The 25,288-nt window shown below is 37.5% G+C and overlaps 1 protein-coding gene across 1 annotated transcript in view; it reads right to left on the reverse strand.

The window, feature by feature from the left end:
- The window catches only part of NCK2 (NCK adaptor protein 2), an 84,648-nt gene that overhangs the window by 20,918 nt on the left and 38,442 nt on the right, over positions 1–25,288 (reverse strand). Inside the window, exon 3 of the mRNA XM_071744707.1 lies at positions 8,946–9,187. Coding sequence (XP_071600808.1) covers positions 8,946–9,171 — 226 coding nt within the window. The 5' untranslated portion in view covers positions 9,172–9,187. The remainder of the gene's footprint in view (positions 1–8,945; positions 9,188–25,288) is intronic.

Consider the following 25,288-nt stretch of genomic DNA (forward strand, 5'->3'; position numbering starts at 1 on the left):
AGAGTGTACAAAGAGCAGCTGGTGTCACTTCAATACAGAAAAATAGAGGTCCTTTGAGTCACTGGAATTATTTGGAAAATAGAATCCCTGAGAGCACATACGCAGGCTATTGATTTTTGCTGGTCATCTCAGTTTGGTTTTTAGAAGGGTGATCCAACTACACAAACCAAACAAGGTATATGAAAGACCCCCCAAAACAACTACTGTTGACAGCTTCTTATTCTGCTACCACCTTTCTGCACTAGGACATGAAGCTAAAGGAGAAGAGAGAACACAGAGCAAACAGGGACCACATTTTCTAAAGAGCATCCATCATAAGCAGATGCTGATGGGACGGGTCCAACCCAGGCAGCAGGGTGAAACGTGCTGATCCACACCATGGCTCCTGTTCTGCTGCTTCAGCAGACTTCGGTCCCCCCAGGAATCTGAGGGAAAGCAGGACAGAAGGGAACACAACCCAAGAAATCCAATACAAGGCACTTCTTGGAAAAAAACCATATTGCAGTTGCACTGCCTCAGAAGAAGAGACATAACTAGTAGATTGCTTGAAGGATTTTATTCTATGCAAAAAATGAAACATCAAAAGAGATGAGGGTATAAAGATGAATTTTTAACGCTAGGAGAGTTATGCTATGATGCTAATGCTCTGCCTCTGTGGCTGGAACAGGGTGTAGGAAGAGCTACAGGCAATGAGGTGACTTTCTTCAATAGGGAATAACAAAACTACCTTGGGAACTAATTTTTGGGCTTGCTCTAAGGCCAAACACAAGTACATCTCGAAACATAACTGGCTCAGAGGGGTAAAACCAAGGGTCCTCTAAGGTGACGTTTGAGGGGGGAATAATACCACCCACGGTGCCAGTACACAGAGCACAGAGCACACTGAGTTAAGCCAATCCATTCGTCTTTTCAAAACATAATTATGACTAAAATAAAGGCTCATTCTACAATCCGCAAACGTCAAATTTGTTGTACCTCCAACAGGCACACGCACCCACTGTCTGGGGTGGGAGAAGTAATTATTGCACAAAATTTCTAACGGAATACAAAGAACAAAATTGATCAATGTGGACTAAACCCAGCAAGATTTCTTTATGCTTTCAGCCTTGCAACATTTTACAGCAGCTGTGATATTAGAAAAATCTGATGAATGTTAGGACACATCACGGTTTCCATTATATGTTTGTTTCAAACTCCTGAAGCAGCAAATCCTTTGAATAATCCACCCAATAAATAATTCACATAAGGCAAACTTTCAGCAGAATGTAAAACATGCAATTGTAAACTAAAAAAAAAAGAGCACTTCTCTCATCACCAGCCAGCACTGAAGCTTAGGGCACTGCAAAAAGCTGCAGGTTCAGTTTCCACTGCTGCTTTTGGCTTTTCAGTTCAAATCAGGTAAAGGCCCTGATGCACATCTGGAAGAGAAAGTCTTTTATCAAGCACTAAGAGTAGCATTACTCTGTTCCTACAGTTCTCCTGATTATTTATCAGTTCCTTTTTTTTTTGCTTTCAAGGTTTTTTGCTACACATAACAATAAACCATGGAATTTGTGTTTTGTTTGCCATGCTGGTTTTGTTGGGGTTTTTTTGCATTAGTCTGCTTTGTAATTTTAGATTTTTTTCCTTCTTAAGCACATATTCCTTTAGAAATTATAACATGGTATTTCTCAGAAAGCCTAATTTTATTTCCACAAAGCAGAGACTTCAATTCCTTTGATTCTATGTTCACTGGACATAGCTGACACATATAGATACTTAAATTTTGACAACTGTACAATAGGTCCATAATCATAAATCTGCAGGTTTTTTTGCATTCTGGGTAACTATTTTAACATGCATAATAGTAAAACTAATTGAAAATTAATATATGCTCCTGCCACCACGTATATATTGAATTGATAGTGAAATAGCAGACTCTACTGTGTCTGCTACTGAAAACAGCAGCTTAAGGTAAGTCTAAGTTTTGATGATGAGGAGGAAGAGGCAGGTATTTTTCCAGAAAGCAGCAAAGCATTTGAGTTTCTTACTACAAAAATCATCTACTACCAGTCCAGTGGTAACAGCACTGCCAGGTCCTAACTCCACATGCTGTAGATGAGAATGCAAGAAATGTCCTCCCTGTGTTTGGAAATCATTATGAGCATCTCCCATTTCTCCTTTCTCAGCATCTAATGACAATCAACCACACAATCAGACAGGTCTATTATTACTATCAAGATGGAATAAATGCCTTTGCTCCAGCATTTATTTTTATTTTCAAAACATCAGACACTACACTCAAGCAGAGCTCCCATGAGCTTCTTTCACTACCACAAACCCATGTTCCTCAATTTCACCACTGGCAAAGACTCAGCACTGTTGCCACCCTGCCTCTTAATTTGAGCAATGCAACTCAAAACCAGGATGAAGCACAGCAGAGAATGTGCTTTTGCAGAAGAAATTCAACTGCTGAATAAGCTATTTTAATACACAGGTTCAAGGAAACTGAGCAAATAATTCTGCTGTACACAAAAACCTCAACCAATTCCTCCCTGCAAAGATGAACTTAAATTAATATTGACTGCTTTAAAATGCCAATACAGATTACTTAGCCTCATCCAGTCCTGCAAGAGACAAGACAGATGTGCCACTACTGCCAGGTCTGTGTTTTCTGACAAGCTAGAAAGCTTCAGAACAACATAAAGTGACACAGGAAAAATACTTTAATTTGTGTTGAATTCCTACAAGGGGATTTCACTGCTCATTTCAACTAGAGTTGTTTGACTAAACAAAAGACTACCTATAATTTCTTCCTAGAAATTTTTATATGTAATAAGAAATTTGACAAAAAACTACATAATGTAATAGGTTCTGAAGGCTGACTATTTATTTTTTAAAAAACATATTTATTAAATGCCTGCTCCTGAGTGGAAAAACTAGCACTTCCTACATGCCTGTAACAAGGAAGCCCAACAACATGAGGAACCTGAAATTCTAAAGAGATTAAAATAAATTCCATTTGTCTTACAAGGAAGCTCTCTTTTTACTAACAAGCTCTACAAGGCCAAAGAAGTTGTGCCATGTAACAGCTTATTTATTATACAATAATACCACATTTATTCTTATGGCCACCATTCTTTTCTTCTGTAGTAAATTTATCACCCACATTCTGTACAGAAAATCATAAAATTGGAAACAACTAAGGCAGCCTGCTGATAAATAAACACAAATTCATCAAGCAAAAAGAATGGAAAACTTAATTTATAGTTAGAACTGTGCTAAAAATACTGTGTACGCTTCTCATGGTTACATTTTTAAAAACTAGTCCTGAAGAACCAGAAAATGTTCAGTCAAAACCCACAATTAAAGAGTCTCATGAGTAACCTTCACACTGAAAGACTTGAGTAGTAACCAAATTTCAGAAGATTTAGAAGCAATCTGACGAGTGTCAAAATACCACCATGTAAAATTAAATCTACTAGACATGCCACGTCAGAAGTACTGAAACTGGTCTGCTAGAATATTTAAAAACAAAAGAAATGAGAACCCAAAAAACATCTCAAAACCAAAATAAGAACTAAAACCCACTAATCCACACACCAAAAGTTACAGGTTTATCAATTATTTGGAGAATGAGATTTCTTGACCATAGTGGTATGTTTACAAAGTTGAGTTGAAATCTTGGTATCTAACATGGAAATACACAAAATCTCTTAACCAACAGTACTTTCTAATGTTAAAGAATACATGGCATTAAAAAATCACCTATTAGGTATTTCTGCTTGTTATTAAGCACTGACTGTCTAGAGAAAAAAGAGCTAACTTCTCCAGCAGTTTCCAGAAAGGGATGCTGAAGGTGGTATGGCCTAGCTCTCAAGTGGGAAAATACAAAGTTATAAACATAAAAAAAACCTTTTCATACAAGTAAGTAACAACAACCAGAGGAAAGGGGGAGATGTGTAAAACTGTCAAGTGTTCCTGGAAGTGACAGAAAAGCCCTTGGACACTCAGAACACTTGTGAAACCATGTACTAGGTAGGAACAGTGACACATTCAAGGACTGGCTTCTCTACTTTTTTTTCTCTGTACTTTATGTTTAATTTAGAAATTCTTACTTTCCGTGGGAAGATATAGCACACTGAGTGAATTAAAACTAAAAAGTTATGGAAATGTTTTACTGAGAAGCTTAGTAAAGAGATCATTTGAAGAGTCACCTATGAAACTTAGACATCTCTGAAATGTCTGCAAGATTACTGTTACTTGCCATCATTACCAATGCTCATCTCTAGTTTGTTTTTTTTTGTTTCTGCACATTTTGCCAATGCTTCTCCTGTATTCTTGGTGTCTAATCTCTTTCAATACCTTTTAAAATAAATTTAAAAAAAAGATTGGTTTTTTTTTGGTGGACATCTGTGCATCTACACCAAGAAGTCAGTGGAAATTTCTTCACGGTTTCTTATGTGGTTGCTCTTTGAAGGGAGCAAGACACCTTTAAGATAGCACTATAAGGCAGAGCTGGTTATGAAGTAAAGGCAGTAATGTTCAGAAAATCATGGATTCCCATGGAAATGGCACCCTGCTGCTGGATCACACGCATCAGTCACTCGTGTCACGCTGCTGCCTGGGGAGTTGTGCTGCTGCCAAGAAAATTACTTGTAAAGGGATGGAAAAAATGCAAAAGTTTTTGTTTACTTACACAAACTACTGACTTCTTACTTGTTTTTGCTTCCTTCAGATAAGGTTTCTGTTCAACATGACAGAGATGAGCCAGCAAGCACAGAAATCATCTTTGCTGAAGAGGGGGAAATCCGTGGAGCTGCACTCAGAGGCAGCTCTGGGGGTGGTGCTGGCAAACACCCACTCCGTCCAAAAGGGTATGGGAATTCCTTCCCACCCCTGCTGCATGGGAAGAATGTTACAGAAAATTGCAGTTTGGAAGATGCATGTCCTAAGTCTCCTACTTAGTAAGCCTTACACAAAATGTATAGAAAAATACCCTTCTCACAAGAAAAAAATACTGTACAAGGAAACTATTTCAAACTTCGTTATAATGAACAAAAATGAAATTTTAATCATTGGCCTGGAAGCTGACTTTTGCCTTAAGAATAGTAATAATTACCAGATTTCATTCAATAGGAGCAAACAGAAGACAGTAATTTGAAATGGCTAAATTGCCATTAACTTTTTATGCAGAGTATCACTTAATTAAGACAAAAAAGGGAATGAGAAGATGAATCATTTAAAATCCTTAATAGGTGGTCTATATGCTACATTTCCATAATGAAAACCAAGCTGCTGTAGCTATGTATCCTTTAGAATTGATTCAAGATTTAAGAACACTGAAATAATGTATATAAAACATAAAAATGTAATTTAAAAAAAATCCAAACCAAAGGAGAGCAACAAAAAACCCCCCAACAAAACAAAACCAAAAAACCTGTTGATTCAGTATGAAGGAGTAAGTCCTTAGAAGGGGAGTACCAAAGGGAACTGTGCAGAAAACCTGTTGTTTTGCAAAATGATGCAAGATTAGCCAAAAGTATCTAATCAGAAACTATATAGTGTCAACTGCAGTGGGCCATTTTTTAGTCTCAAGTAACTGACTCAATGACCATAAGCTAAACAAGTGTCAATCAGCCTTTTAATATGCACTGGACACACAATTTTTATTTGCTGATGCTCTTTTCCAAAAATGCTGAAATACAGTGGAAATTCCAGAAGCTGTAAGACATTGCTGAAAACAGGTTGATATTTTAAACCATCAGTCTGCATGTTCTAGGTGCACATGTGCCCATTAACCTTCCACCAACCTCAAGCCAAACAACAGCAAAGATGATGGGATTCTATTAATAAAGTATTCAAGGGCCGAGATTCAATTAATAACAGTCAATAGAGATCTGGGAAAATTAGTTTCCATCATCTAACAGGCATGACCTTATTCTCAGATGAGATTAAAAGTTTTCTTGATAAAGGCAACTTCGTAAAGGTTGTAAACTTTTGTGGTGTGATATATTTAGCTCTTTATGTATGACACAGCAATGTATTAACTCCTGCCATAAACTTTCATTAGAACACAGACTACATGGATTGAGAACTATTTAGATGATGCATCTTCACCAGCCAACTATAAGGACTATTAATTAAATAGTAATAGCTCTTATGGGGTCTGCCACAATTTGAATTATCGTTGGCACTTTTCTTATTTATTGAATATCTGGAAGTAAGTATAAATCAGCCACCAGTAATTACTGTGGCTAAGGCTAAGAGTGGTAGATAGCTACAGGCAATCACAGACAACACACTACATCATTTGTGCGATAACAATGCTCCCAGATGAAGTATGTTTGAACACAAGGAAATGCAACTGACTGTGGAAGAGGTAGGGAAAAGTGCATCTCCACACAAGCAAGCATTTGCTGGAGCACCACAAGTATGAAAGATGGATCCAGGTATGTCAGAGGGTGCCCCCCTCTTTCAAGTCTGCTAGCCTTGTCACTGGGAGCTGAGAGTCTGTCGAGTTTTCACAAGGTTTATGATTAATTATTGACTGATTATTAAATTATTTTTCTTTTATTTTTAGTTGAGTACCTGATATTTTGGTAGCAGCTTGAAGATCAAAGTTGGAAAGAAATTTGGTTAAGGGCTAAAGCTCATGACCACTGCTCCCCATCAGTTCTAGGTTACCAGGTAATTTAATTATTTCTTTATGATCCTAGAAGAGGCATGTCTGATGAGACTTCAGACATCTTTCTGTAAAGATAACTTAAGAACTTGTTTCACTGGGTGAAGCAAAACTTAAAGTCTGTTTAACTACATCAAGCATCAGACTTGCAATTTGCAAGCCTTTGTTTAAAAAAAAAAGAAGTGCATTCAGGATGGCTGCTCAGAACAAAGGATCCTCTAAGGAAGGACACACACTCTCCTTGTTCTGAATGGGAAATTACTGTACAGCAAGACAAGCAGGCTTAAAGTCTATAGTTTAGTCAAGGACTCGAATTCAGGAAAGGTAAAAAGAAAACTGGTGAAAAATACGTGGTGAACAGCACAGACACAAGGTTCATTATGCAAGCAGTTGACAGCCGTTAAACTTTAAAAAAAGAATACTCTTAAGCACCAACATTTTTGGGGGGTGTCAAGAATATCCTCAGCCAATTTGTGGGTTAGGTATGGGCAAGGCAGTTTCTTACTATCACAGGATGTACAAGAATAAAAGCGCATGAGAGATGCCTTGCACTCTGTATGCTTAGCAGCCACACGTCACCACAAAAGAAAAAGCCAAGCTCTGCACCATATGCTATTTGCTGCCTCAGCTGAACAAATAAGGTACAGGGAAAACTATTAGAAAAGGTATAGGGGAACCAACAGATTGTAAAAGCAGACCTTTGGAACATAAAAAACCCACATGCCTGTGTGCAAAGGGCTGAGGTTCAGAAGATGGGAAATTGGTGAAGGCTCAACCGTGACAGCCACCAAGCTCTGCTCTCAAACTGTTTCATTGGTCACCACTGCAGTAAAGTGAAGCACTCTGCAGCATACAGCCTTGTTAATTTCTGTTGGATATAAATGTGTTTATTTACATCAGATAATATATCAAGTATACACAAACACTTGTGTATTATCACAACAGAACACAATCCTTTCATAAGACAAAATATATATACGTATCAAACAACATAAACCCATATAAAAGGGGCTTAAAGTCACAACTGGGATTTTGATTTTGACTAGTTACTTATGTTGGAGATTATTCTTCATACATCCTGTAATGAGTATGTTCCAAGATTATCAGTAGAAAGGCCTCTGGTTTTAACTACTACTGTGGTAAGTCTTGTAATAACCTTGTTTGTCTGTCACCCATCCTGTAGTCCTGAGTCTTCATGTTTTTTTTTTTTCATGTAGCAGATCAGCAATGGAGGACATTGCAATGAAAAAAGTGAACACAAAATCTAACCTGTTAGACACAACACTAGCAGATAAACCTACATGAGCCATTGTCATGTTATTTTTAAGTGAACCTTTCTGCTTTCTAACAAGTAAACCTCCAAATCATATTTCTGATGAAGAGTATTTTCTACCATAAACCTGAACAGAGTAGGTTTTCTCTGTGTAAGACTTCACAAAACACAGGCAAAAAGCAAAACAAGCAAAAAATAACCCCTTAACACCTTCTGGTGTGTATCTGGTTTTGTTTTATTCAGTACATCCTGAAACATAACCTAGTAAGTAGGGTTTTTTGACCTCTGTATGTAAAATGATCACTCACCACTATATTTAAGTTTTTCTACCCATAACCAAAGCCCATTAAAAGTCATTACAGATCATTGCAAAAGCAAAGAAAAAAAGATTTACTTCACCTGTCTTATATATACACTTCTTCAAAATACACACAAAATATTTCAGAGCTGCATTATTTTATATGTATCACACACTGTTAGGAAGACTTTATGTGCAAGTATAAACCAGAGTACATATTAAGGACTTGGAAGCAGACAAACATCTCAGACCAGAGAAACTTAACCCCTAACATCACACTTAGTCACATCATATAATCCCATTTATAAATAAGTAATTTAGCTTTGCTATGATAGCTGTGCTGAACAACACCGTTTACATCCTTCTACTTCTGAGAGGATTTGGGATAAGAGGACAGGATTCATCAGTTGGTATCTCAATGAAAACATCTTTAGCCACTGAAAATACACAATCTCTGACAAACTGAAACAAAAATAACACCTTATTCTCCTGAATGTGATGCAAGAAAACCTGTTACAGTTTTCTGTTACATGCTTTTCCCCCCATCCCCACTATCCCCCCTCCCTTCCTCAACCACCTACATGTCACCTCAAGCTAAGAGTTAAGAATATCCAAACAAGCATGTTAAAAAATATTTGCATGCACATTACATTCTTAGTCTGAAACCCGTAAGCCTTACTGAACTTCTTCCAAAACACGAAAGGACTTACCCAATGTGTCTTTTAGATTTTTAACCAGAGAACCTTTCTTCAAGCTGTTTTTTCTCTCCACATAATTTGATGGCACATATCCCGTTTTGTTGGCTGCGTTTCTTACCCTCCACCATGTCTTGGAATCATCTAATAGCCAAAGACGCTCATTTTTCTTGATGTCAAGTTCTTGGTCCTGCTGTGCAGTGTAATCCCACTTTGCAATAACAATAACTTCTTCTGTCATCTTTCATGGAGTCCTTCTGCAAAAAAGTATTAGAAAATGTTCATCAGTAAATTATATCAATTATAACTCAATTTTTTCTTTGTTTTCAACTGAGATAAACAAAAGGTAGGGAAATGAGAAAGCCATACAAAAAAAAAAAAGTCATAGACTGGAATTCCTCTTTTAAAAATAAGTGAAGCCATATTGACCTTTCTTGCTTTTTCAGTCACTAAAATATGACAACACTTTGACAATAAATTCTAGTCATAATGCATTTGTTTGCTTCCTCTGAATGTATATAAAATACTACTCAGATACACATTATGAAAAAATTATTTATAAAATCCATTTCAGTTTTGCATATATTATAAAACTTTGCACATATAAAACTATCTCGTACTTGGCATTCAAAGTTTTGATATGAAAAAAATACTATAACAGCATTCAAAAAATGTACTTTCCTTCTGCCCTAGTTCATCACCCTCAGACTAACATATTATCTCTAAGTTTTTCATGTTTAAATAAAGTTAACTTTTTTTTTTTTTTTTTGAAGTTCAAATACTCCAAAAAGTAAAGGAACTCAGCAGGAAAATTGCCCATCAAGACAGTACTGCCTTCAGTGAGCCTTTGTGCAGCAGAAGCCTTTGCTCCCCCTTCACTCCCAGGCAGATGCCTGCTCACTGCACTCCTGCACAAGGCATGGGAGTCAGGAAGGTAGAGCAGAGTGCCCACATCACTTCCATCAATTGCATGTTATTTCTTCCCCTCCCAAAACTTATCCAGAGTTCTGTTACGATTTGATGAGTTGTCTTTTTTTTTTCCTTTACTTATCTGTGATAACAACTATCTTTTCCAATGCTATTTGTCATAAAGCTGCATACAGACAGCTGCATGCCTCCACATTTTCCTACACACCCCAGTAATTACCATGAACAATGGGAGGGAGCATAATAGTGTGCAAGAAAGAGGAAAGTCCCATACCAGTACTAGTAACATTATAACGCTAATCAACACATACTGATTTTATCATCTGAATTCTCAGAAGTTACCTACAATTTTTAATTGATCTTCTTTACATGATTTGACATTGCCTCTACAACCCCATGAACTCTTATACCTGATAGTTTATGTGATAGAGAGGTAATTAAAAGAAATAAAAAAAAAACTCATTCAGAAATCCTGTTCAGCATGTTAAGTTCTATCACCCCTATTTTGAAAGGGTTCCTTCTGCAATTTGTAAACACTTACCTCCTCCCTTTAGCTGCAGTAGAAGCAGTGAAAACTACATGCTAGATGGCCAACTCCTTTAAAGAAAAGGTTTTTTCCATATTTAATCTGTAATCTTAAGACACTATAGTGCACTCTTATTATAATTTACTATTTTCCTCTTTCATAATTTTTGTTTCTAGGAGAGCATAATGTAAGTTTGAATTAAGGCTGCTCCACTATTTGACAGTAAACCTCTGAAAAGCATCAGAGTGCTGGAAAGTCACCCCCTCATAGCCAAGGCAGGACAACATTTTTGAAAACCTGAAGAAGAAATCAACAGGCTTAGGTTCTCATTCAGAAAACGGAAGGGAACATAGAGCAGTTAAAACATTATTCAAAAGTGTCTCTCAGCTATGCAAACTCAGAAGATGAATTCAAAAAGAGGTTATGATGAACACAGAAGAGGTTATGATGAACAAGAAACACACAACCCTTACAGTACAAGCAGGCTGTGATTCAGCAATGATTTCACAAAAGTCACTATAGCCTCCAAATTTTTTTGTGCCTTGAAATAATAATCCCCTCTGACTATGACACAGAGGAGCCTGAGCTTTGACCACAGTCTCCATTAAACTGCCCTCAGTTCTGACTCACAAAAAATGGACAGATAGCCTACAGGTCAATAAGCAGATGCAGCCAAAGGAGGACTGCAATCAAGCATGTCAGTGCTGTCAATACAACCTCTCTCTCAAATTTACATCAGTTTATTTCATCCCAGCAATTGCAAAACAGTCAATTCTTACGATTCTGAGAGACATGGAGAACATGAAGAAACAAGACACCATGACTGCAGTTGGCCAATGCTGCAACTACTCAGGCTCCACTTCTGAACTGTGTTAATTTCACAACACAGGCAAGTTAAGATCCTCTACAAATATTACAGTATATTACAAATAGAAAAACACATTGGGCAAAATAATTGACTAGTGAGTGATGGAAAACTATTAAACACTTCCCACCCCTCTGATGAAGAAGAAAAAAAACAAACAAAAAAAAATTAATTGGCCCCTGTTTTAAGAGTTGCCAAATATCCCCCAAAATGTTAGGCCAGAAGAGAGGCATAGGAAGAGACCACCACTCAGGACAGGGAGCCACAAGCTACACAATTTCTACAATTCCAGTTATTGTCACAGAATCACAAAATGGTTTGGGTTGAAAAGGACATTAAAGATAATCTAATTCAACCCCCCCAAGCCACAGGCAGGGACATCTTTCACTAGATCACTCATCCAACCTGGCCCTGAACACTTGTAAAACTGTCACTCGGTCAGAGAAATGATGTCATTTCACAAGCAGACCCCTTGGATGATGCAATTTTGGCAGAAGTGTAGGGAAACCTAAGTTCTCAAGGGGCATGCTCATGCAGAACCCAAGTCAGCGAACTGCTTGGGGTTTTGCAGAATGTTTAATGGCACAAGCATTCCTACCCAAATGAGGACAGGATTTAGAATGAGCCAAAGTGCATAATGTAATTGAAGCTAAACATTTATCCATTTAAAGCTGTGTGTGGAGGAGTTTGGCTGTGCTGGTTTTTTTAGGATTTTTTTTTTTTTTTTTTTTTTTTTTTTTTAGGGATGTGGGGCCGATGTTTGGTTTTATTTGATTTGGGTTGGGTTTTTTTGTTTGTCTTGTTGGGTTGTTTGGGTTTGTTGGGTTGGTTTTTTTTTTCTTATTTTGTTTTTAAACGTGGGAACTAGTATTAAAGTCCTTAGAATTACTTTCTCATGGTTACATCATTAGACTGGCTCCAGCAAGGGCAATAAGGTTCTTCTTGTAACATTTGCTGAGCTAAGATTTCCTTATATGTCATTAAGGACACATTTGTACTTAAAGGGGGACTGTAGAATTAAATTTTAAAATGCTTTTGCAACACAGCTGTCTGTCAAATAAAAGATTAGAAGTGAATGACAAAACTACATTTGGAGAAAAACCTAAGGAAAAAAACAATAATACAACATTCAAAAGCATCCCAGTGTCCCATAAAAACTTGACATGGACTCAAAACATGAAATTTCTTCAGTATACTGCTTGTAGAACGCACAACAATAAATACCAGAGCCCCCACAGATTCTAATGTTAACATGAGACTCTTGCACATCAAGAAAATGAGAATCCATTACCACTAAAGAGTGCAAAACCTTCTGGAATGTTCCTCCTCAAAAAAGTTAAAAAGTCCTAGCATTGAAATACAGAATCTTCTCATACACAATAGAATAACACCCCCCATTTTAAAAAGCACCGGTGAAAACTTTAAAATATCTATGCAGAAGTGTAAAACCATACAATGCAAGACATCCATTTCTCAGTACAAAACTGTTTCACTTTTAAAAACGCATGTATGGCCCCTGCATGAAGCTGTCATTTGCTTTACTTTTAAAGCAATCTAACTTCTAACTGCAGTTTTATAAACAAAACCACCAAAATTAAATCCCCCCAAATAGATACCACACTAAACAAGCAAACAAACAAAACTCCCCAACCTAGACCTTTAAAAGTTTCTTGAATTAACTGTGTGATCGATGCAAGCTTTCAAACACCTTTTTTAAAGCCAGCATTTCAAACACCTTTTTTTAAAGCCAGCATTTCCTTCTTTGCTAGTAGTGTTTGTAAACTAATTTATTTTTCCTATAATGTATTTGCTGAAATGTTACAATTAGTTTAGATCTATCTCAGGTAATTTCAGCCACTTTGTTTCTGCCCTCCAACTTAGGTTGTGTTGGGAGAGAAGTCCTGTCTTCAGCAGCAGCTGCTCTTTTGCAGAAGCACATATGAAAATGTTCCCAACACAAAAAACACAGTTAGGAGAAAAAACTGAAAAATCTGCCAGACAAAGAAGGTTGTGAACAAAAACCCAGCCAAGATAAAGTCAGTTGTAAAAAGACTGTACTGAAGGGCTGTTAAGAGAAGTGAGAAATATTAGCTAACCCTAAGGCAGAGATACCACTAGATATCTAGTATTGCAGCTCCTGTATAGACTTTATCAGAAGAAAGTTCAGAAAACAAACAATTACATCTTATAAATTATCAATGACTCAAGAAGGGCAGGAAAAAAAACCAAGACCAAAAGTCACCTATTCCACTTTGAACCAAGGCTTAAAACTGAACTATGCAAAGACTATTTGAGATTACAGAAACTTAAATGTAGATGAACTTAAGAAAATTTGCTCCCATAAACCTGTAAATCTGCTGAAGATTTTTTCCACTTAAAATGTTTGTTCAGTTAAAGTTATTTTAAATATCAAACTATTTGTTACACAGATCTCATTTTTTCTACCAAGTCCAGACTATTCCCCTTCCCCCTCCACCTCCCTTTCTCCCACAGTAACAAGCTGAAATGGATTAATTCCAGCATTCCACCTGAACTGAAATCTTCTGTAGACTGACAGCAGTTAAAACCCTCACTAGTTTAACAATCTGGCCCAATGGGCAGAAAAGCAGCATCTCTTCTTAATTTAAGGAAGAAGATTTTGGATTACACCAGGGACACGCTTAGAACAGTGCAAACAGGACGCGTGGTTGAGCTTTAAAGACAGAGTCAGAAAAGAAGCAATTGCTCTCTCTGTTCACAATTTATCTGGCAAAAAAGAAACATGGATGGAAAAACAACTGACAGTAATGCTTCAAATTTAATCCCTCACCAAGGGAACATGCAAAAATTCTATTAATAGGAAACAACAACTGAGATAACAAACTGTTCTGAAATTGAATGTCCTCCTAAGACACACTGAAAGAAAGCTACAAAAATGACATGGAGGCTTTGACACTGATGTTCATAAAACACATGCTATTGAGTATTACATAAGATGTAATTACTATACAATATTAGTTAATTGTCTTGGCAGAGTGAAATGATAACTAATGACGTATCACAGTTTCCTCTAATATTGGAAGGCTGAACCTCTCCTTCTGCCCCCGAACCCTGAAAATCAAAATGGTTTTTGAACCCTGAAACACATGTTGCTGACAGGCTGCCTATCTGGTGTCCACTTGGTTAATCTTTCATAAGATATTGCAAATAGGTAATACTTGGTCCTCTACAGTAACACAGTTGTGAAGGAAAAAAAAAAGTGAATTGATCTTTCCATCAAGGCCTCTCTTCTAAGTAAGTGGTTGTGCTTACTGGGTATTCTGTAATAAATTAACTTGCATTAGATCTTCTGAAGCTTTCTTACTTATTTAGAGGCAATCCCTGGTTAAACTGCCTACTTTTTCAGGAGGTTTGAAACCTTATTTTCACTTTCAGGTTTTCTTCATTGCTGCTGCGTGTGTGTGATTATTTTTGTTGTTGTTGTTGCTGCTTAAATCAGCCTGGAATAATAGTTTTGACATTTCCAAAGATTTCAAAAATGTGAATCTCTCTCTGCATTTGAGATAGTTTGGCTTAGCTTGGTTCTCAGGGATCAGTAAAGCACCAAACTCAAACAAAGAACTCGGTAGGTATTAAAAAAATAAATAAATGTCAATTTAAATGAAAATGTGAAAAAGAACACACTTTCCGGTAACACGGTTTTTTATTTCCAGTAGAACACAGCATTTTTGAAACTTGAAGCATGTATGTTTGAAAAAAAAAAAACCAGGAAACAGTAACCTTTATGTAAAGGCCAGAATTAACCTGAACCAAGCAAAATATTATTAATAATGATTGTTAGAAGAAAGCCTTAAAACGCAGAGGTATAAAAAGAGTAAAGAAGCTTATCCAAATTATGGAAAATGGTTGCCCTTTGGTAAAGCCAGTAAAACCCTTCCATACTTTGTTACATGGGTTATTTGCTGGTGCTCAGACAAATGGGAGATGGATCACATGAAGGCCACCTTGCCTAACTGCTTCTGCAGTTTAACATTTCAACACTGCATATATGTGTCAACCCACCCCAAAGGACACATTTCGTTGGAAAGAGGTCACTGCACCAAAATTTTTTCTAAGAACACTGATCCTCTCGTTAAAGAAAATTAGCTAAATAGATATAAGTGACCAAACATCCAAAATCCAGTTATGCAGTTCTGAAGTGTCGAGCCAATGCCTGAGCAGATTAAAAAAAAAAAAAAAAAAAAAAAAAGAAAAAAAAAATACCTGGGATGCCTAAAATTGCTGATTGTTTTAACAGAAGCTTGACAATTAATTTTGGGTACTTCATTATTAGGTCTCATTAGGACACATTGACTACTGAACTAAAAGTGCTGGTTGAGTAAGTGCAAGTGATTATTATCTAATTTACCCTGACGTGCACACTGAAGACACAATCACAGTCAATGGAAGCTGCTGCAATTTAGGAGGGTCGGTTTTCCAAAGCTGAAAGAAACACTGAGTGAATTCTCTGTAGAGAATAAACATGAAAAAAGATATAAATAAATGGATCCACTATGAAGGACGGCTGTTTTATTACATTTCCCAACCTACTCTAACAATTTAGCATTTATCATACAGTTAAAAGAATAAACTGTTAGAAAACTGAAGTAAAAGACTCTAGGGGTTTTTCTGTGGCCCCTATCCTGCATCACTTGAAAGCAAAAACTGACAACAAGAAGATGAAGTCAGGAAATGCAAAGTGAAGGTATCAGGAGTGCACTTCAACTCATTAAGAACCAGAAAAAGTTATTAAACTGCATCTGGAATAAATCAAGTATTAGCAATAGAATAAGTACAGAATTAAACAGAACATAAGGCTTCCTGCATGTGATATTAAAAAAAAATGTTCAATATTTAGTTCTATGCGATGAGATTATTTTACAGTGACAACCATTCTCTGCTCTGTTATTAGCTAGGGAATAAAAAAGACTAGGAAAAAATTAAACCCTTTCAGTCTTCAAGTGAACCCTAAGCAGAACTCTCTACAAAGCTGTTTTATAGTTTTAGCATCAACTCTGAGGAAAATTTGGAGCAAAGAAGTAGTTCTGTTACAGTTACAGCTGTCACTAATTTGAATTAGTAAATTCCACACTCTTGGTAATACCAAGAGTAATCAGTCCAACTCTAATCCTCAAGAAAAATAGAGACAAAGGATACCCCCAAAAACCCCATAAAGCATACTAGCAGATTATGGATGTGCAATTAGCACTTTATTAAAGAGCTTTAAGGAAGACAGGCATGAACAAACTACTTTTCCTGTACATGTTTCACTTCATTTAAGCACCTGATTTAGGTTTACCCTTCTACCCAGGCCTGCACTAGGTTAGCAGCCAGCTGCCAGGCTGGCCCAGCTGCAGGGCTGACTTCAAAGGCAGGCTCAGACAACACCATGAGACTTTCTGGCAGGTCCCAAGACATTTGTTCTTAGGTGCAAAGTACTCCGTTTCTTTATGAGTCAGAGGAAAAAAAAAAAAAGAGAAAAACCAAAACACAGCAACAAAAAAACAAAACCAACCACAATAATTACAGATAAAACTGTGAGGGTGATACAACCCAGTGAAAGGGTTAATCGCATTGGAGGTGCTGGGGGGCCCATACACCACAGGTGCTCTGCCACAGCCCACTCCTGCAGGTGCTGAAAGTGTGAGGTTTTTTCAGATAATACCTGCTACTAAAATCCAAGGAAGAAAAAAAGGATTGATCTTAACCAACAATTTAGATCTGTTCCCCAGCAGCCTGACCCCACACACCCCTCTGTCTCGCCCATCACTGTCTCAGAACACAATGCTGTGAGGTTTGGGGGTTCGTTTCTTCAGCCGGATGCCTCTGACAGCTCCTGAACAATGTTTGCTTCTGAACAATGTTTGCTTCTCTCAGCCCCACAACGTATCTGAAATCCCCATCTCCAAATACAACTGCAGCTACACGCCAGCACCTTGTATCTGATGTTACACACTGCAAACAGGAAACCTCAAAACCAGTTTAGTGGTAATGAATTTCTGCATAGCTCCACTAGCTCAGAAAAGTTAAGCTCGTGTTTTGTTTTTTTTTTTCTTTTTGTCTTGCAAAGGGCTTAAAAGTCTTTTTTTAAAGAGACAAAAAGAAACAAAGGAAAATACAGATTAGAAACACCCAGAAATATCTCCTTCCTGCTAAGGAGTCAGTATGCCACCTTACAAGCAGAAAAAGAAAACTCACTTGATAAGTGTTTATATAAAAACATATAACAGGGTGCTTGTAAAAAAAATTCCCACTCGATGTCTTCATGAAGCCTATCACACAAAGTAGTCTGCCCAGATGAAATAAACTGGAATTGCTTCAAATGATCTGCTAAAATGTGAACTTGCCATTTAAGGATGAGTTTTGAGAACAAAGTGTGCATCTCATCAGCAAGACCCACCTATGTTTTTGAGTTTAGTCTGGAGTCTTAGCAATGACCATCTCTGATGGTGAGTATCCAGGTCTCCAAGCCCACTCCAACAGGAAGGCTGAGCACCAATGTCTACCAGGAAAGAGCACAGTGGATGTCCTTGAAGGTAGAGACTCCCAAGCACAACAAATTCAGGGAGGACAAACCCCCAGTTCACATCTTCCCTCCTTTCTTGAAAGCCAAAGTCACCTCAGTGCTGGCTGCCCATTAGTCTGACTAATACAGCTTTATAGTCTGAGGAATATGGTCGCAGAAAAAGCTGATGTTTAAAGAAAAGGGCACAATGCTGTCACAACAGTAAGACCCTGGAAAATGTTAATAGGTAAGTATAATACTGCTAACATTTGAGAAAGTAGCAGACACTTTGTCCTGCTGCCTCTCTAGTGGTAGAAAGAGAAAGCCATCAGGACTGCTGCAAGGCAGGTGGCTGATGCTGCGTTAGAAGAACACAAATCTGAGTTCTGCCTACTACTATTAATTCATGTAATACCAAGCTAATTTTATATAAAGTTCACTATGTTTCATGTGGTGACTATCATACAAGCTAACCTTCTCAATTTCATATATTTAAAATTTCATTAATAATACTGCTGTGCCACAAAGTTTCCTGGTCTGAAGCAGTTCAAAATACTAATGCTAAATCAATGTGACCACCTTTAAAGTACTGTCTCTCCTATGTATGTGATAACCATTCTGCTGTCTTGGAAAGGTAAGTTTTAAAAAAATCTTTCTATGTCTTGCTTATTTCTATAAGTCTTACTTATACTTCTTATACTGTCTTACTTATTTCTATACCATTTCTGGAACAGCATGCCTACTATAAAAGTAATATAATAATTATAAAAGGGTTCATTTTTAGTTTCTGACAGATTATTTAAATTTAAAACTCTCTCAAAAGACTAAAAAGCTCATATTATACAGGAACAAGCTGGTATTACAGTAACAGATGTTAAAGTTTAGCAGTACTAGTTAGGAGCCCAGTAACTTTCCTACACTTAGAAGAGAGATAATGATAACAGAAGCTACAGAGAAAACACTCCCAATAGGTTTTTAACTAAGCTGAAACAGTATGATCACCAACACACAGGGCAAAGGGCTTACAATAAAAACCTGGCTCAGGTCTTTCCATAAACTACTAAGAAAATCAGTTAAGACTAACCTTAAAGGGTTAAAAAAACCAAACAAACAAATTTCAGTTTGTCTGGGGTGTACAGTATGGTGGTTTTAAGCAATTTGCATTTCTATTTCATTGGAAAGGAGGAAGAAGATTCAGACAGAAAGCAGGAAAAATAATCAGACGGTACCAGCAACCTTCTAGAGACCAGGCAGAAAAAAAACTGAGAGAGGGCAGAAAAAACCAGAGAGGATTTCTGTAGTTAGATCATTTTATTAGCACTTCATCCAATCCAAATGGTATTTTTGGAAGTAGGCATTTCCCCATATCTTGAAAGCTATACAGAACTAAAGCTTTTTCTGTCCTCTTCTTATATACTTAGCAGAAAACACAAGAAGCATGAATTATTATCATTGCTGGGTTCAGTGTGTTGAAAGAGATAAGGAAAAATAATGGCTAAATATAAAGCAAATTCAACCACAGCCAGCTAACACCCCTTCCTCCAGCCTTTAGCCCCAGCATGCTTATCAAGCTGCCCTCAGCCTCCTTTCCTTCATCTGCTGCTCCAAGCTCCACCAGTAGGCAAAGCTCAGGCAGATACCAGGAGCAGCTGCAGGTTCTTGTTCTGCCCCTCTCAGCAACCTAGACAGATGCAGCTGCTCTGAATGACCCAACCTGCAGCAACTCTTTCCACTATCAGGGAAAAAAAAAACACTTCTTGCTTTATTTTGAAGGCATTGCCATCAAAAGCAATGTTTTTCCACACTTTAGACAGCAATGGTAAATCCCAGGCTGTGCAGAGAGGACACCTCCAGACTCTTCAGCTGCAGAGAGCGTGAGACAAACAGGGAGGAGGAGGCAGCTTTGTCAGCCTATGTTTCTTGGCTGCAAGGTTAACACAACAGAATTCCACATTAACACATACAGAGAGGGTCAGAAAAGAGAGTTGGTTTTACCTTTTTTATGATTTTTTTAAAAGCAGCTTCAGGAAAGCCACACAGCTAGTAAACAATTCCACTACACTGAAGGAAACTTTTGGGAAAAGAGACCTCATCTCACCTCTAAAACAGGAGCAATGATTAATGGCCACATCTCCACATTGCTTTATGGGTGTTTCTATTAGGTCAGAGACATGGATAAGCTTAATGTTTGTGTTGCTTGGGACTTACTTCTCCATTCTTTCCAGCAGACAATATTTAAGCTTACATATACATTCAGAGATACATTGGGGGGGGGGGGGAGTGGAAAAACAAACAAGGAAACAAAACCAAACCCAATCTCATGACAGAGGAAAGTCCAGGAAGAACCCAATATACATTATACATTTGTCTAAATAAGACAAAATTACAAATGATTTTACACCTACCAATCTCTCCACAGTCCCTTACAAAAAGGTGATAGGAGGAAGGCAAGCACACAAGATCATAGAGAAAAAAAACAAACACCATACAGGGAGGACATTTAGGTAATATTATCTATATGATATCTGCAGAAGAACTAATTAGGTGAACCACTGTCCATGGACTTACATCCTCTGTCAAGAAACCATCCTGCTTGTCTTGAAATTGAAACAGCCAGCCACTCAGGATACAATGAACACACATGAAATTTTATAAAGGAGACATTCTTTCAAGATTCAAAAAAAAGGGGGTTGATTTATTTGCTTCCATTGCTGCCTCTTTTCCTTTAGCTCAAACATTCAATGGTTTGCAAGAATTATATTTCACTGGAAGTGTTAGTGCATTTATGTATTGTATAAACAAAGAACAGTCCTCAGACATAAGCAGTTTAACCTTGATCCCGCAGAGAAGGACAAAGCTCAGAATCACTGTGGATTGCTATGTTTTACTGCTAATCCCTTGAAACACTCCTACCTACTTTTCAAGGAATTTCACTTTAAACTGTCTATAAAATGCTGAAAATAAAACTGAACCGCTGACCTTCTGTTCCTCAATAGAAAAATCATATATTCACTTTTTAACTAGAAAGAGGAGGAGATGTTTGTTCAGTTCAAAAATGCATTTATTTCAAACCAAAGCTGTTTAAGGAAAAAAAGAGTACCATTGCCCATTTCTAGCCAATGGAGTAGTTTACTCGTTCAATTTATAGTCTTAAGCAATTTATCAATCACTTTGCAAAAAAACCCCATTCAACCTACCTCATGGCAGTAGGAAAATGTAAAAAGTAGATATAAATTTCAGAATTTTTAACTTTCTAACTCACATTGCACTAAGTATTTTAAGGGCAGAGTTCAGACTCTGTTCCTGTAAGCCTTCAACTTTACTGTAATTTCATATACTGAATAAATTCTTAAGACTTCCATTTTGGTTTGGTTTTTGTTCATTTCTTTGAGTTTGGTGGGTTTGTATTGTTTTGAGTTTGGGTTTGCTTTTTGTTTTTTTACCAGGTCACCTGCTCTAAAATTTATATCCAATATAAAAAAAGACACATGTGGCAATGAAAAAAAATAGTAAGATACTCCTGAATTTAACTTTCAAGGCAAAGTTCCACATATTTTTACCCAAATTTGGGGTTACCAGACACCTATTTCTCATATCTAGGAGAGTTTCTCAGGCAGAAAGCTCCTTTCTTGAAGCAGGGTCTTTGAACAGTATAGGTAAAAATAATCACCGGATACAAGATACTATTCTTGATTCTATGCTGATGTATGTAACCAAAGAGGCAGCTTGAAAAAGACAGTGTTAGATTTTATTCATAAACAGCTAATACCATTAAATTTATTACTGTAAAAATCTGTACACCTTCCTGAAGAAGACTGAGCCATGAGACAGTTACTCGGAAAGCTCCCTTTTCAATTTCCTGATAGGACACGTGCCAAGAGAAAGCACAATTTAACTAAAGAGAGACTCTTAGATCTTGCAAGAGATGTGAGTGAATGCTGCAGCTCCACAAGCCTCTTGTCAGTCAGAGTGACTGCTATGCTAATGCTTCACAGCTGGGAAAGTATCAGCCCAGGCAAGACAGGGCTATTCCAGTCTCCTTGAAGTTCTGCTCCCCTTCCATCTAACAGCATGTTAGATTGCTGTCAATACAGCAATCCTTTCTTACCACTCCCTAAAGTAAACTCCCTCACACTTTTCTAAATAAGTTTTAAAAAAACCATGTTCTTATACCTTTTAAAAAAGGCTTTATACCAAGGCTGCATTGTTGGTCTGGAACATTCCTCCAGGTCAAACGAGGTCCTCTTCAAAAGAAAACAGTACTTGTGAGGGCTCGGCCAAACAATTAGAGCAGCAAGACATTGTTAATTCCTCAGCTGAAGGGAAGGGACACAAAACCCAAGAGAGAAACACCATTTACTTAAGGGGGGAAAGGATGAAGGGATTTACTGAAACCTTTCTGCCAGGCATGCTCCGGGGAACATATGCTGCTGTAAGCAAGTTGGGAAGATGTTCCTTATTCTGAACTCTTTACCTTGCAGTTCAGGTGTCTGCTTTAAGAAAGCTCACACACACACACAATCTAAAAAGTTGTTCCACTATTACCCTAACATGATTTTCCACTGCACCAGAACTGCTGCTCAAAATTATAAGATTCAGAGAGTAAACTTTTATTGGATAAAGACCAGAAATACCCGACTTCTCCCATACAGTTACCCAAAACCAGGAATAAGCAACTAGGAGAGTCTACATTTTGATAAGCAAAATATACATTCAGTTGAGACCAACACTGCTTAGTGATGCCAGACCTGTCCTCCTTTATTCCCCCTCTCAGCTCCAGTCCTTGAACAATACTAATATCTAAACTCTTCTAAATTTCCTCCTACTGTTTTATCTTCTGCCAGAAATTTCTCCTCAACTCACATTTCTGAATAAAATCTCCCTGCAATAAAAAAATTGGTTTCAATTAAACACTTGGCCTTGTCTGCTACACCACATTCCCTTTCATCCAGAAATGTTATGTACTCTTACACTGATGTAATGTTCTACCCTCTACATTCAAAGACACATTTTCTATCTCACTCACAGTCAGATAATTAAATGCATCGTCAAATGTGAAAAGGAAATAATAGTAGCCAAATAAATTTCAAACATGGAGAGAGACTGTGGGGATTAATATCTGTATTAGAACCAAGATTAACTAAGGGAAAAATAGGTTCAAAACATCACATCTAAAATTTACAAGTTTAGTCACAGAACTCTAATTACTCCTACTTTAATACAGATTTTAAAAATTACATTGCTATTGAGTTGCAATAAAATTGACTATGCCAGCTTTTCATACACAAGTTTTGCTGAGAGCCACACAAAATATTTAGTACCTCACAAATTCTTGGAATATTTACTAAAAATTCAAGAATTACATGCCATAAATCTAAGTAATATTACAACAGAAGTAGACTAGTTCTTCATTAGCCAAATCAGACCTTACTAAGAGAAGCTAATAGTGTTACCAAATCTGCTCCAGCATCAATGAAACAGGCTTTTAAAAGAAACTTCACACACAAATATTGGGTGCTGTGAAGCAGTGTATGAATGGGGTGGCAAGCTACAATCCCTTGACTTACCAAATGTAGGATCAAGTATATAAAAATTCACAAATTACCTCAAGGTAGAGATGTGGAAGAAGGGGGAAGAAACTCTCTCCCCCTGGACCTTAGTGATAACTTAAGAGAGATGCCTTTTCCTTTTCTGTATCACAAAATCTCAGAATGCTTCAAGTAACCAATACCAAACATTTTTATTTTATTTGTTCTTGTTCTTAAGCATGTTGCTGAAAATCAAGATCTGAGGAACATGTCCTGGACTGAAGTATTATTGGATGCCTTGTTTCTGCTCCTCTAGTGCATAGTACCTTTAGATTGAAAAATTCAAACCTGAAACCAAGCTTTTGTTCTGAAAAGGTAAGCAGTACTGTGTCATTGCATCAAACTCTGCCCTCACCTTTTATTACTCAGATTTTTAAGGCTTCTACAAAATTAGTCCAGGTAGTGATTTAGGATGCAGAGGTGCCCAACCACCACTCACAGGACAGAATCCTTAAGTCTGAGGGATTGCTTTGTGCCCTCATTTACCCGTGCTTCTCCTGAACCACAGCCACAACCACCTGGATCTCTTTGCTGCCACCTTTTTCCTGAACCATACACAGCACCAGCTGCTCTTCACACAACTGGATGTTAGCCCAGCACAGGGATGGGAAGCCCCCATTTTGACCCCACAGTGATGTGTTTCCAGTTACAGGGTTACAGCTCCCAGGTCCAGACTTCAAGGCCTTTAGTTTCAGTAACTTAACTGCAGTCAGAAATTATGTTACAGCAGCTGTGCACCCAAACAGTGCCTGAAAAGCAAGTCAGCAGCTCAGAATGCAAGATTTCATTGGCAGAAAAGATTCCCTCTGGTAATAAATTCAATTTCTAAAGAGCACAACTCTCACAACCATGCTTAGGAGTTAGTTCACAACCAGTACATACACACACACACACACCCAGTTTGTCCTTCCAGTCAAAACATTTAAGTAAACCCAAGGATGTCACACCCTTTTCTTTTGAAATTAAATGCTTTAGCTTAACAAACAGCTTTATGTTCATAAACAAGCACTCTCTCTCCAGCAATAATGGAACAGACCTTTCCAGATTCTATACAAATCCAGAGCTGGTAGAAAACATGACTCAGTAATCTTAAGGGAGAAATAAGAAAGGAAATCGAATATTCTGTTCAAATTTGAAAGACAAGTTCAGAGATCAAATATGAAGAGAGGTCTAACTCTCATTCAACAGCATTTTTTTGTGCTGGTATTTGATAACTTGAGAACTAATGGTATGAAGCACCCCAGCTGATCAGGGAATGTGCTAAGCACTGCTGGACAGAAACACACTGATTTTGGTGCAAGATAGAGATTTCAAAATCAGCCTCTTGGGAAAATCCAGATCCCCCAAACTACCTGTTGCTTGAGGCAAAGGATCTCTCTGACACCCCCTGTGATAGTTTGCTTTCCTCAGAGGTAGAACTTGAAATGCATATAGGAACAGGTCTGCTAAGAGGTCATTATTTTGCAATTAAAAAAAAAAAAATATTAGTCTATAGGTGAATTTTACTGGACAGCAGGAAGAGCTGGAACAAGTAGTCACAGCGAAAAGTGCTAAAAAAAAATGCAAGGACTCAGATTAGCAAGGGAAGAAACGTGGGTAGCAATAGCAGTAGCAGGGGATTTGCTGTACGGATTGCACATAAAGCTGCAAAAAAAAAAAAGGAGTAGGTTTATTTAAAAGAAAGGGGGAGAGAAGAGGGTGACAGAGCAGGTAGAAAGTAAGCTGCACAGAGGTTCTATTATGGGGAACAACTGAGGGCAGCTGACATTGAAAAACACCTCTCAAATAAAGAGGGATGAGAGCTGAAGGGGGTCGCTGAAACAACAAAAGGGTGTGAAGGGAAAGCACAAAGAAAAGCAGGGGGGTTAAACACAGGAGACTATAAAGAGCCTGTCATGTCTTGAAAGGATACTCTCAAAACTTAAAAAG

This window comes from Heliangelus exortis, chromosome 1, assembly GCF_036169615.1.
Source record: "Heliangelus exortis chromosome 1, bHelExo1.hap1, whole genome shotgun sequence".
Lineage (NCBI taxonomy): Eukaryota > Metazoa > Chordata > Aves > Apodiformes > Trochilidae > Heliangelus > Heliangelus exortis.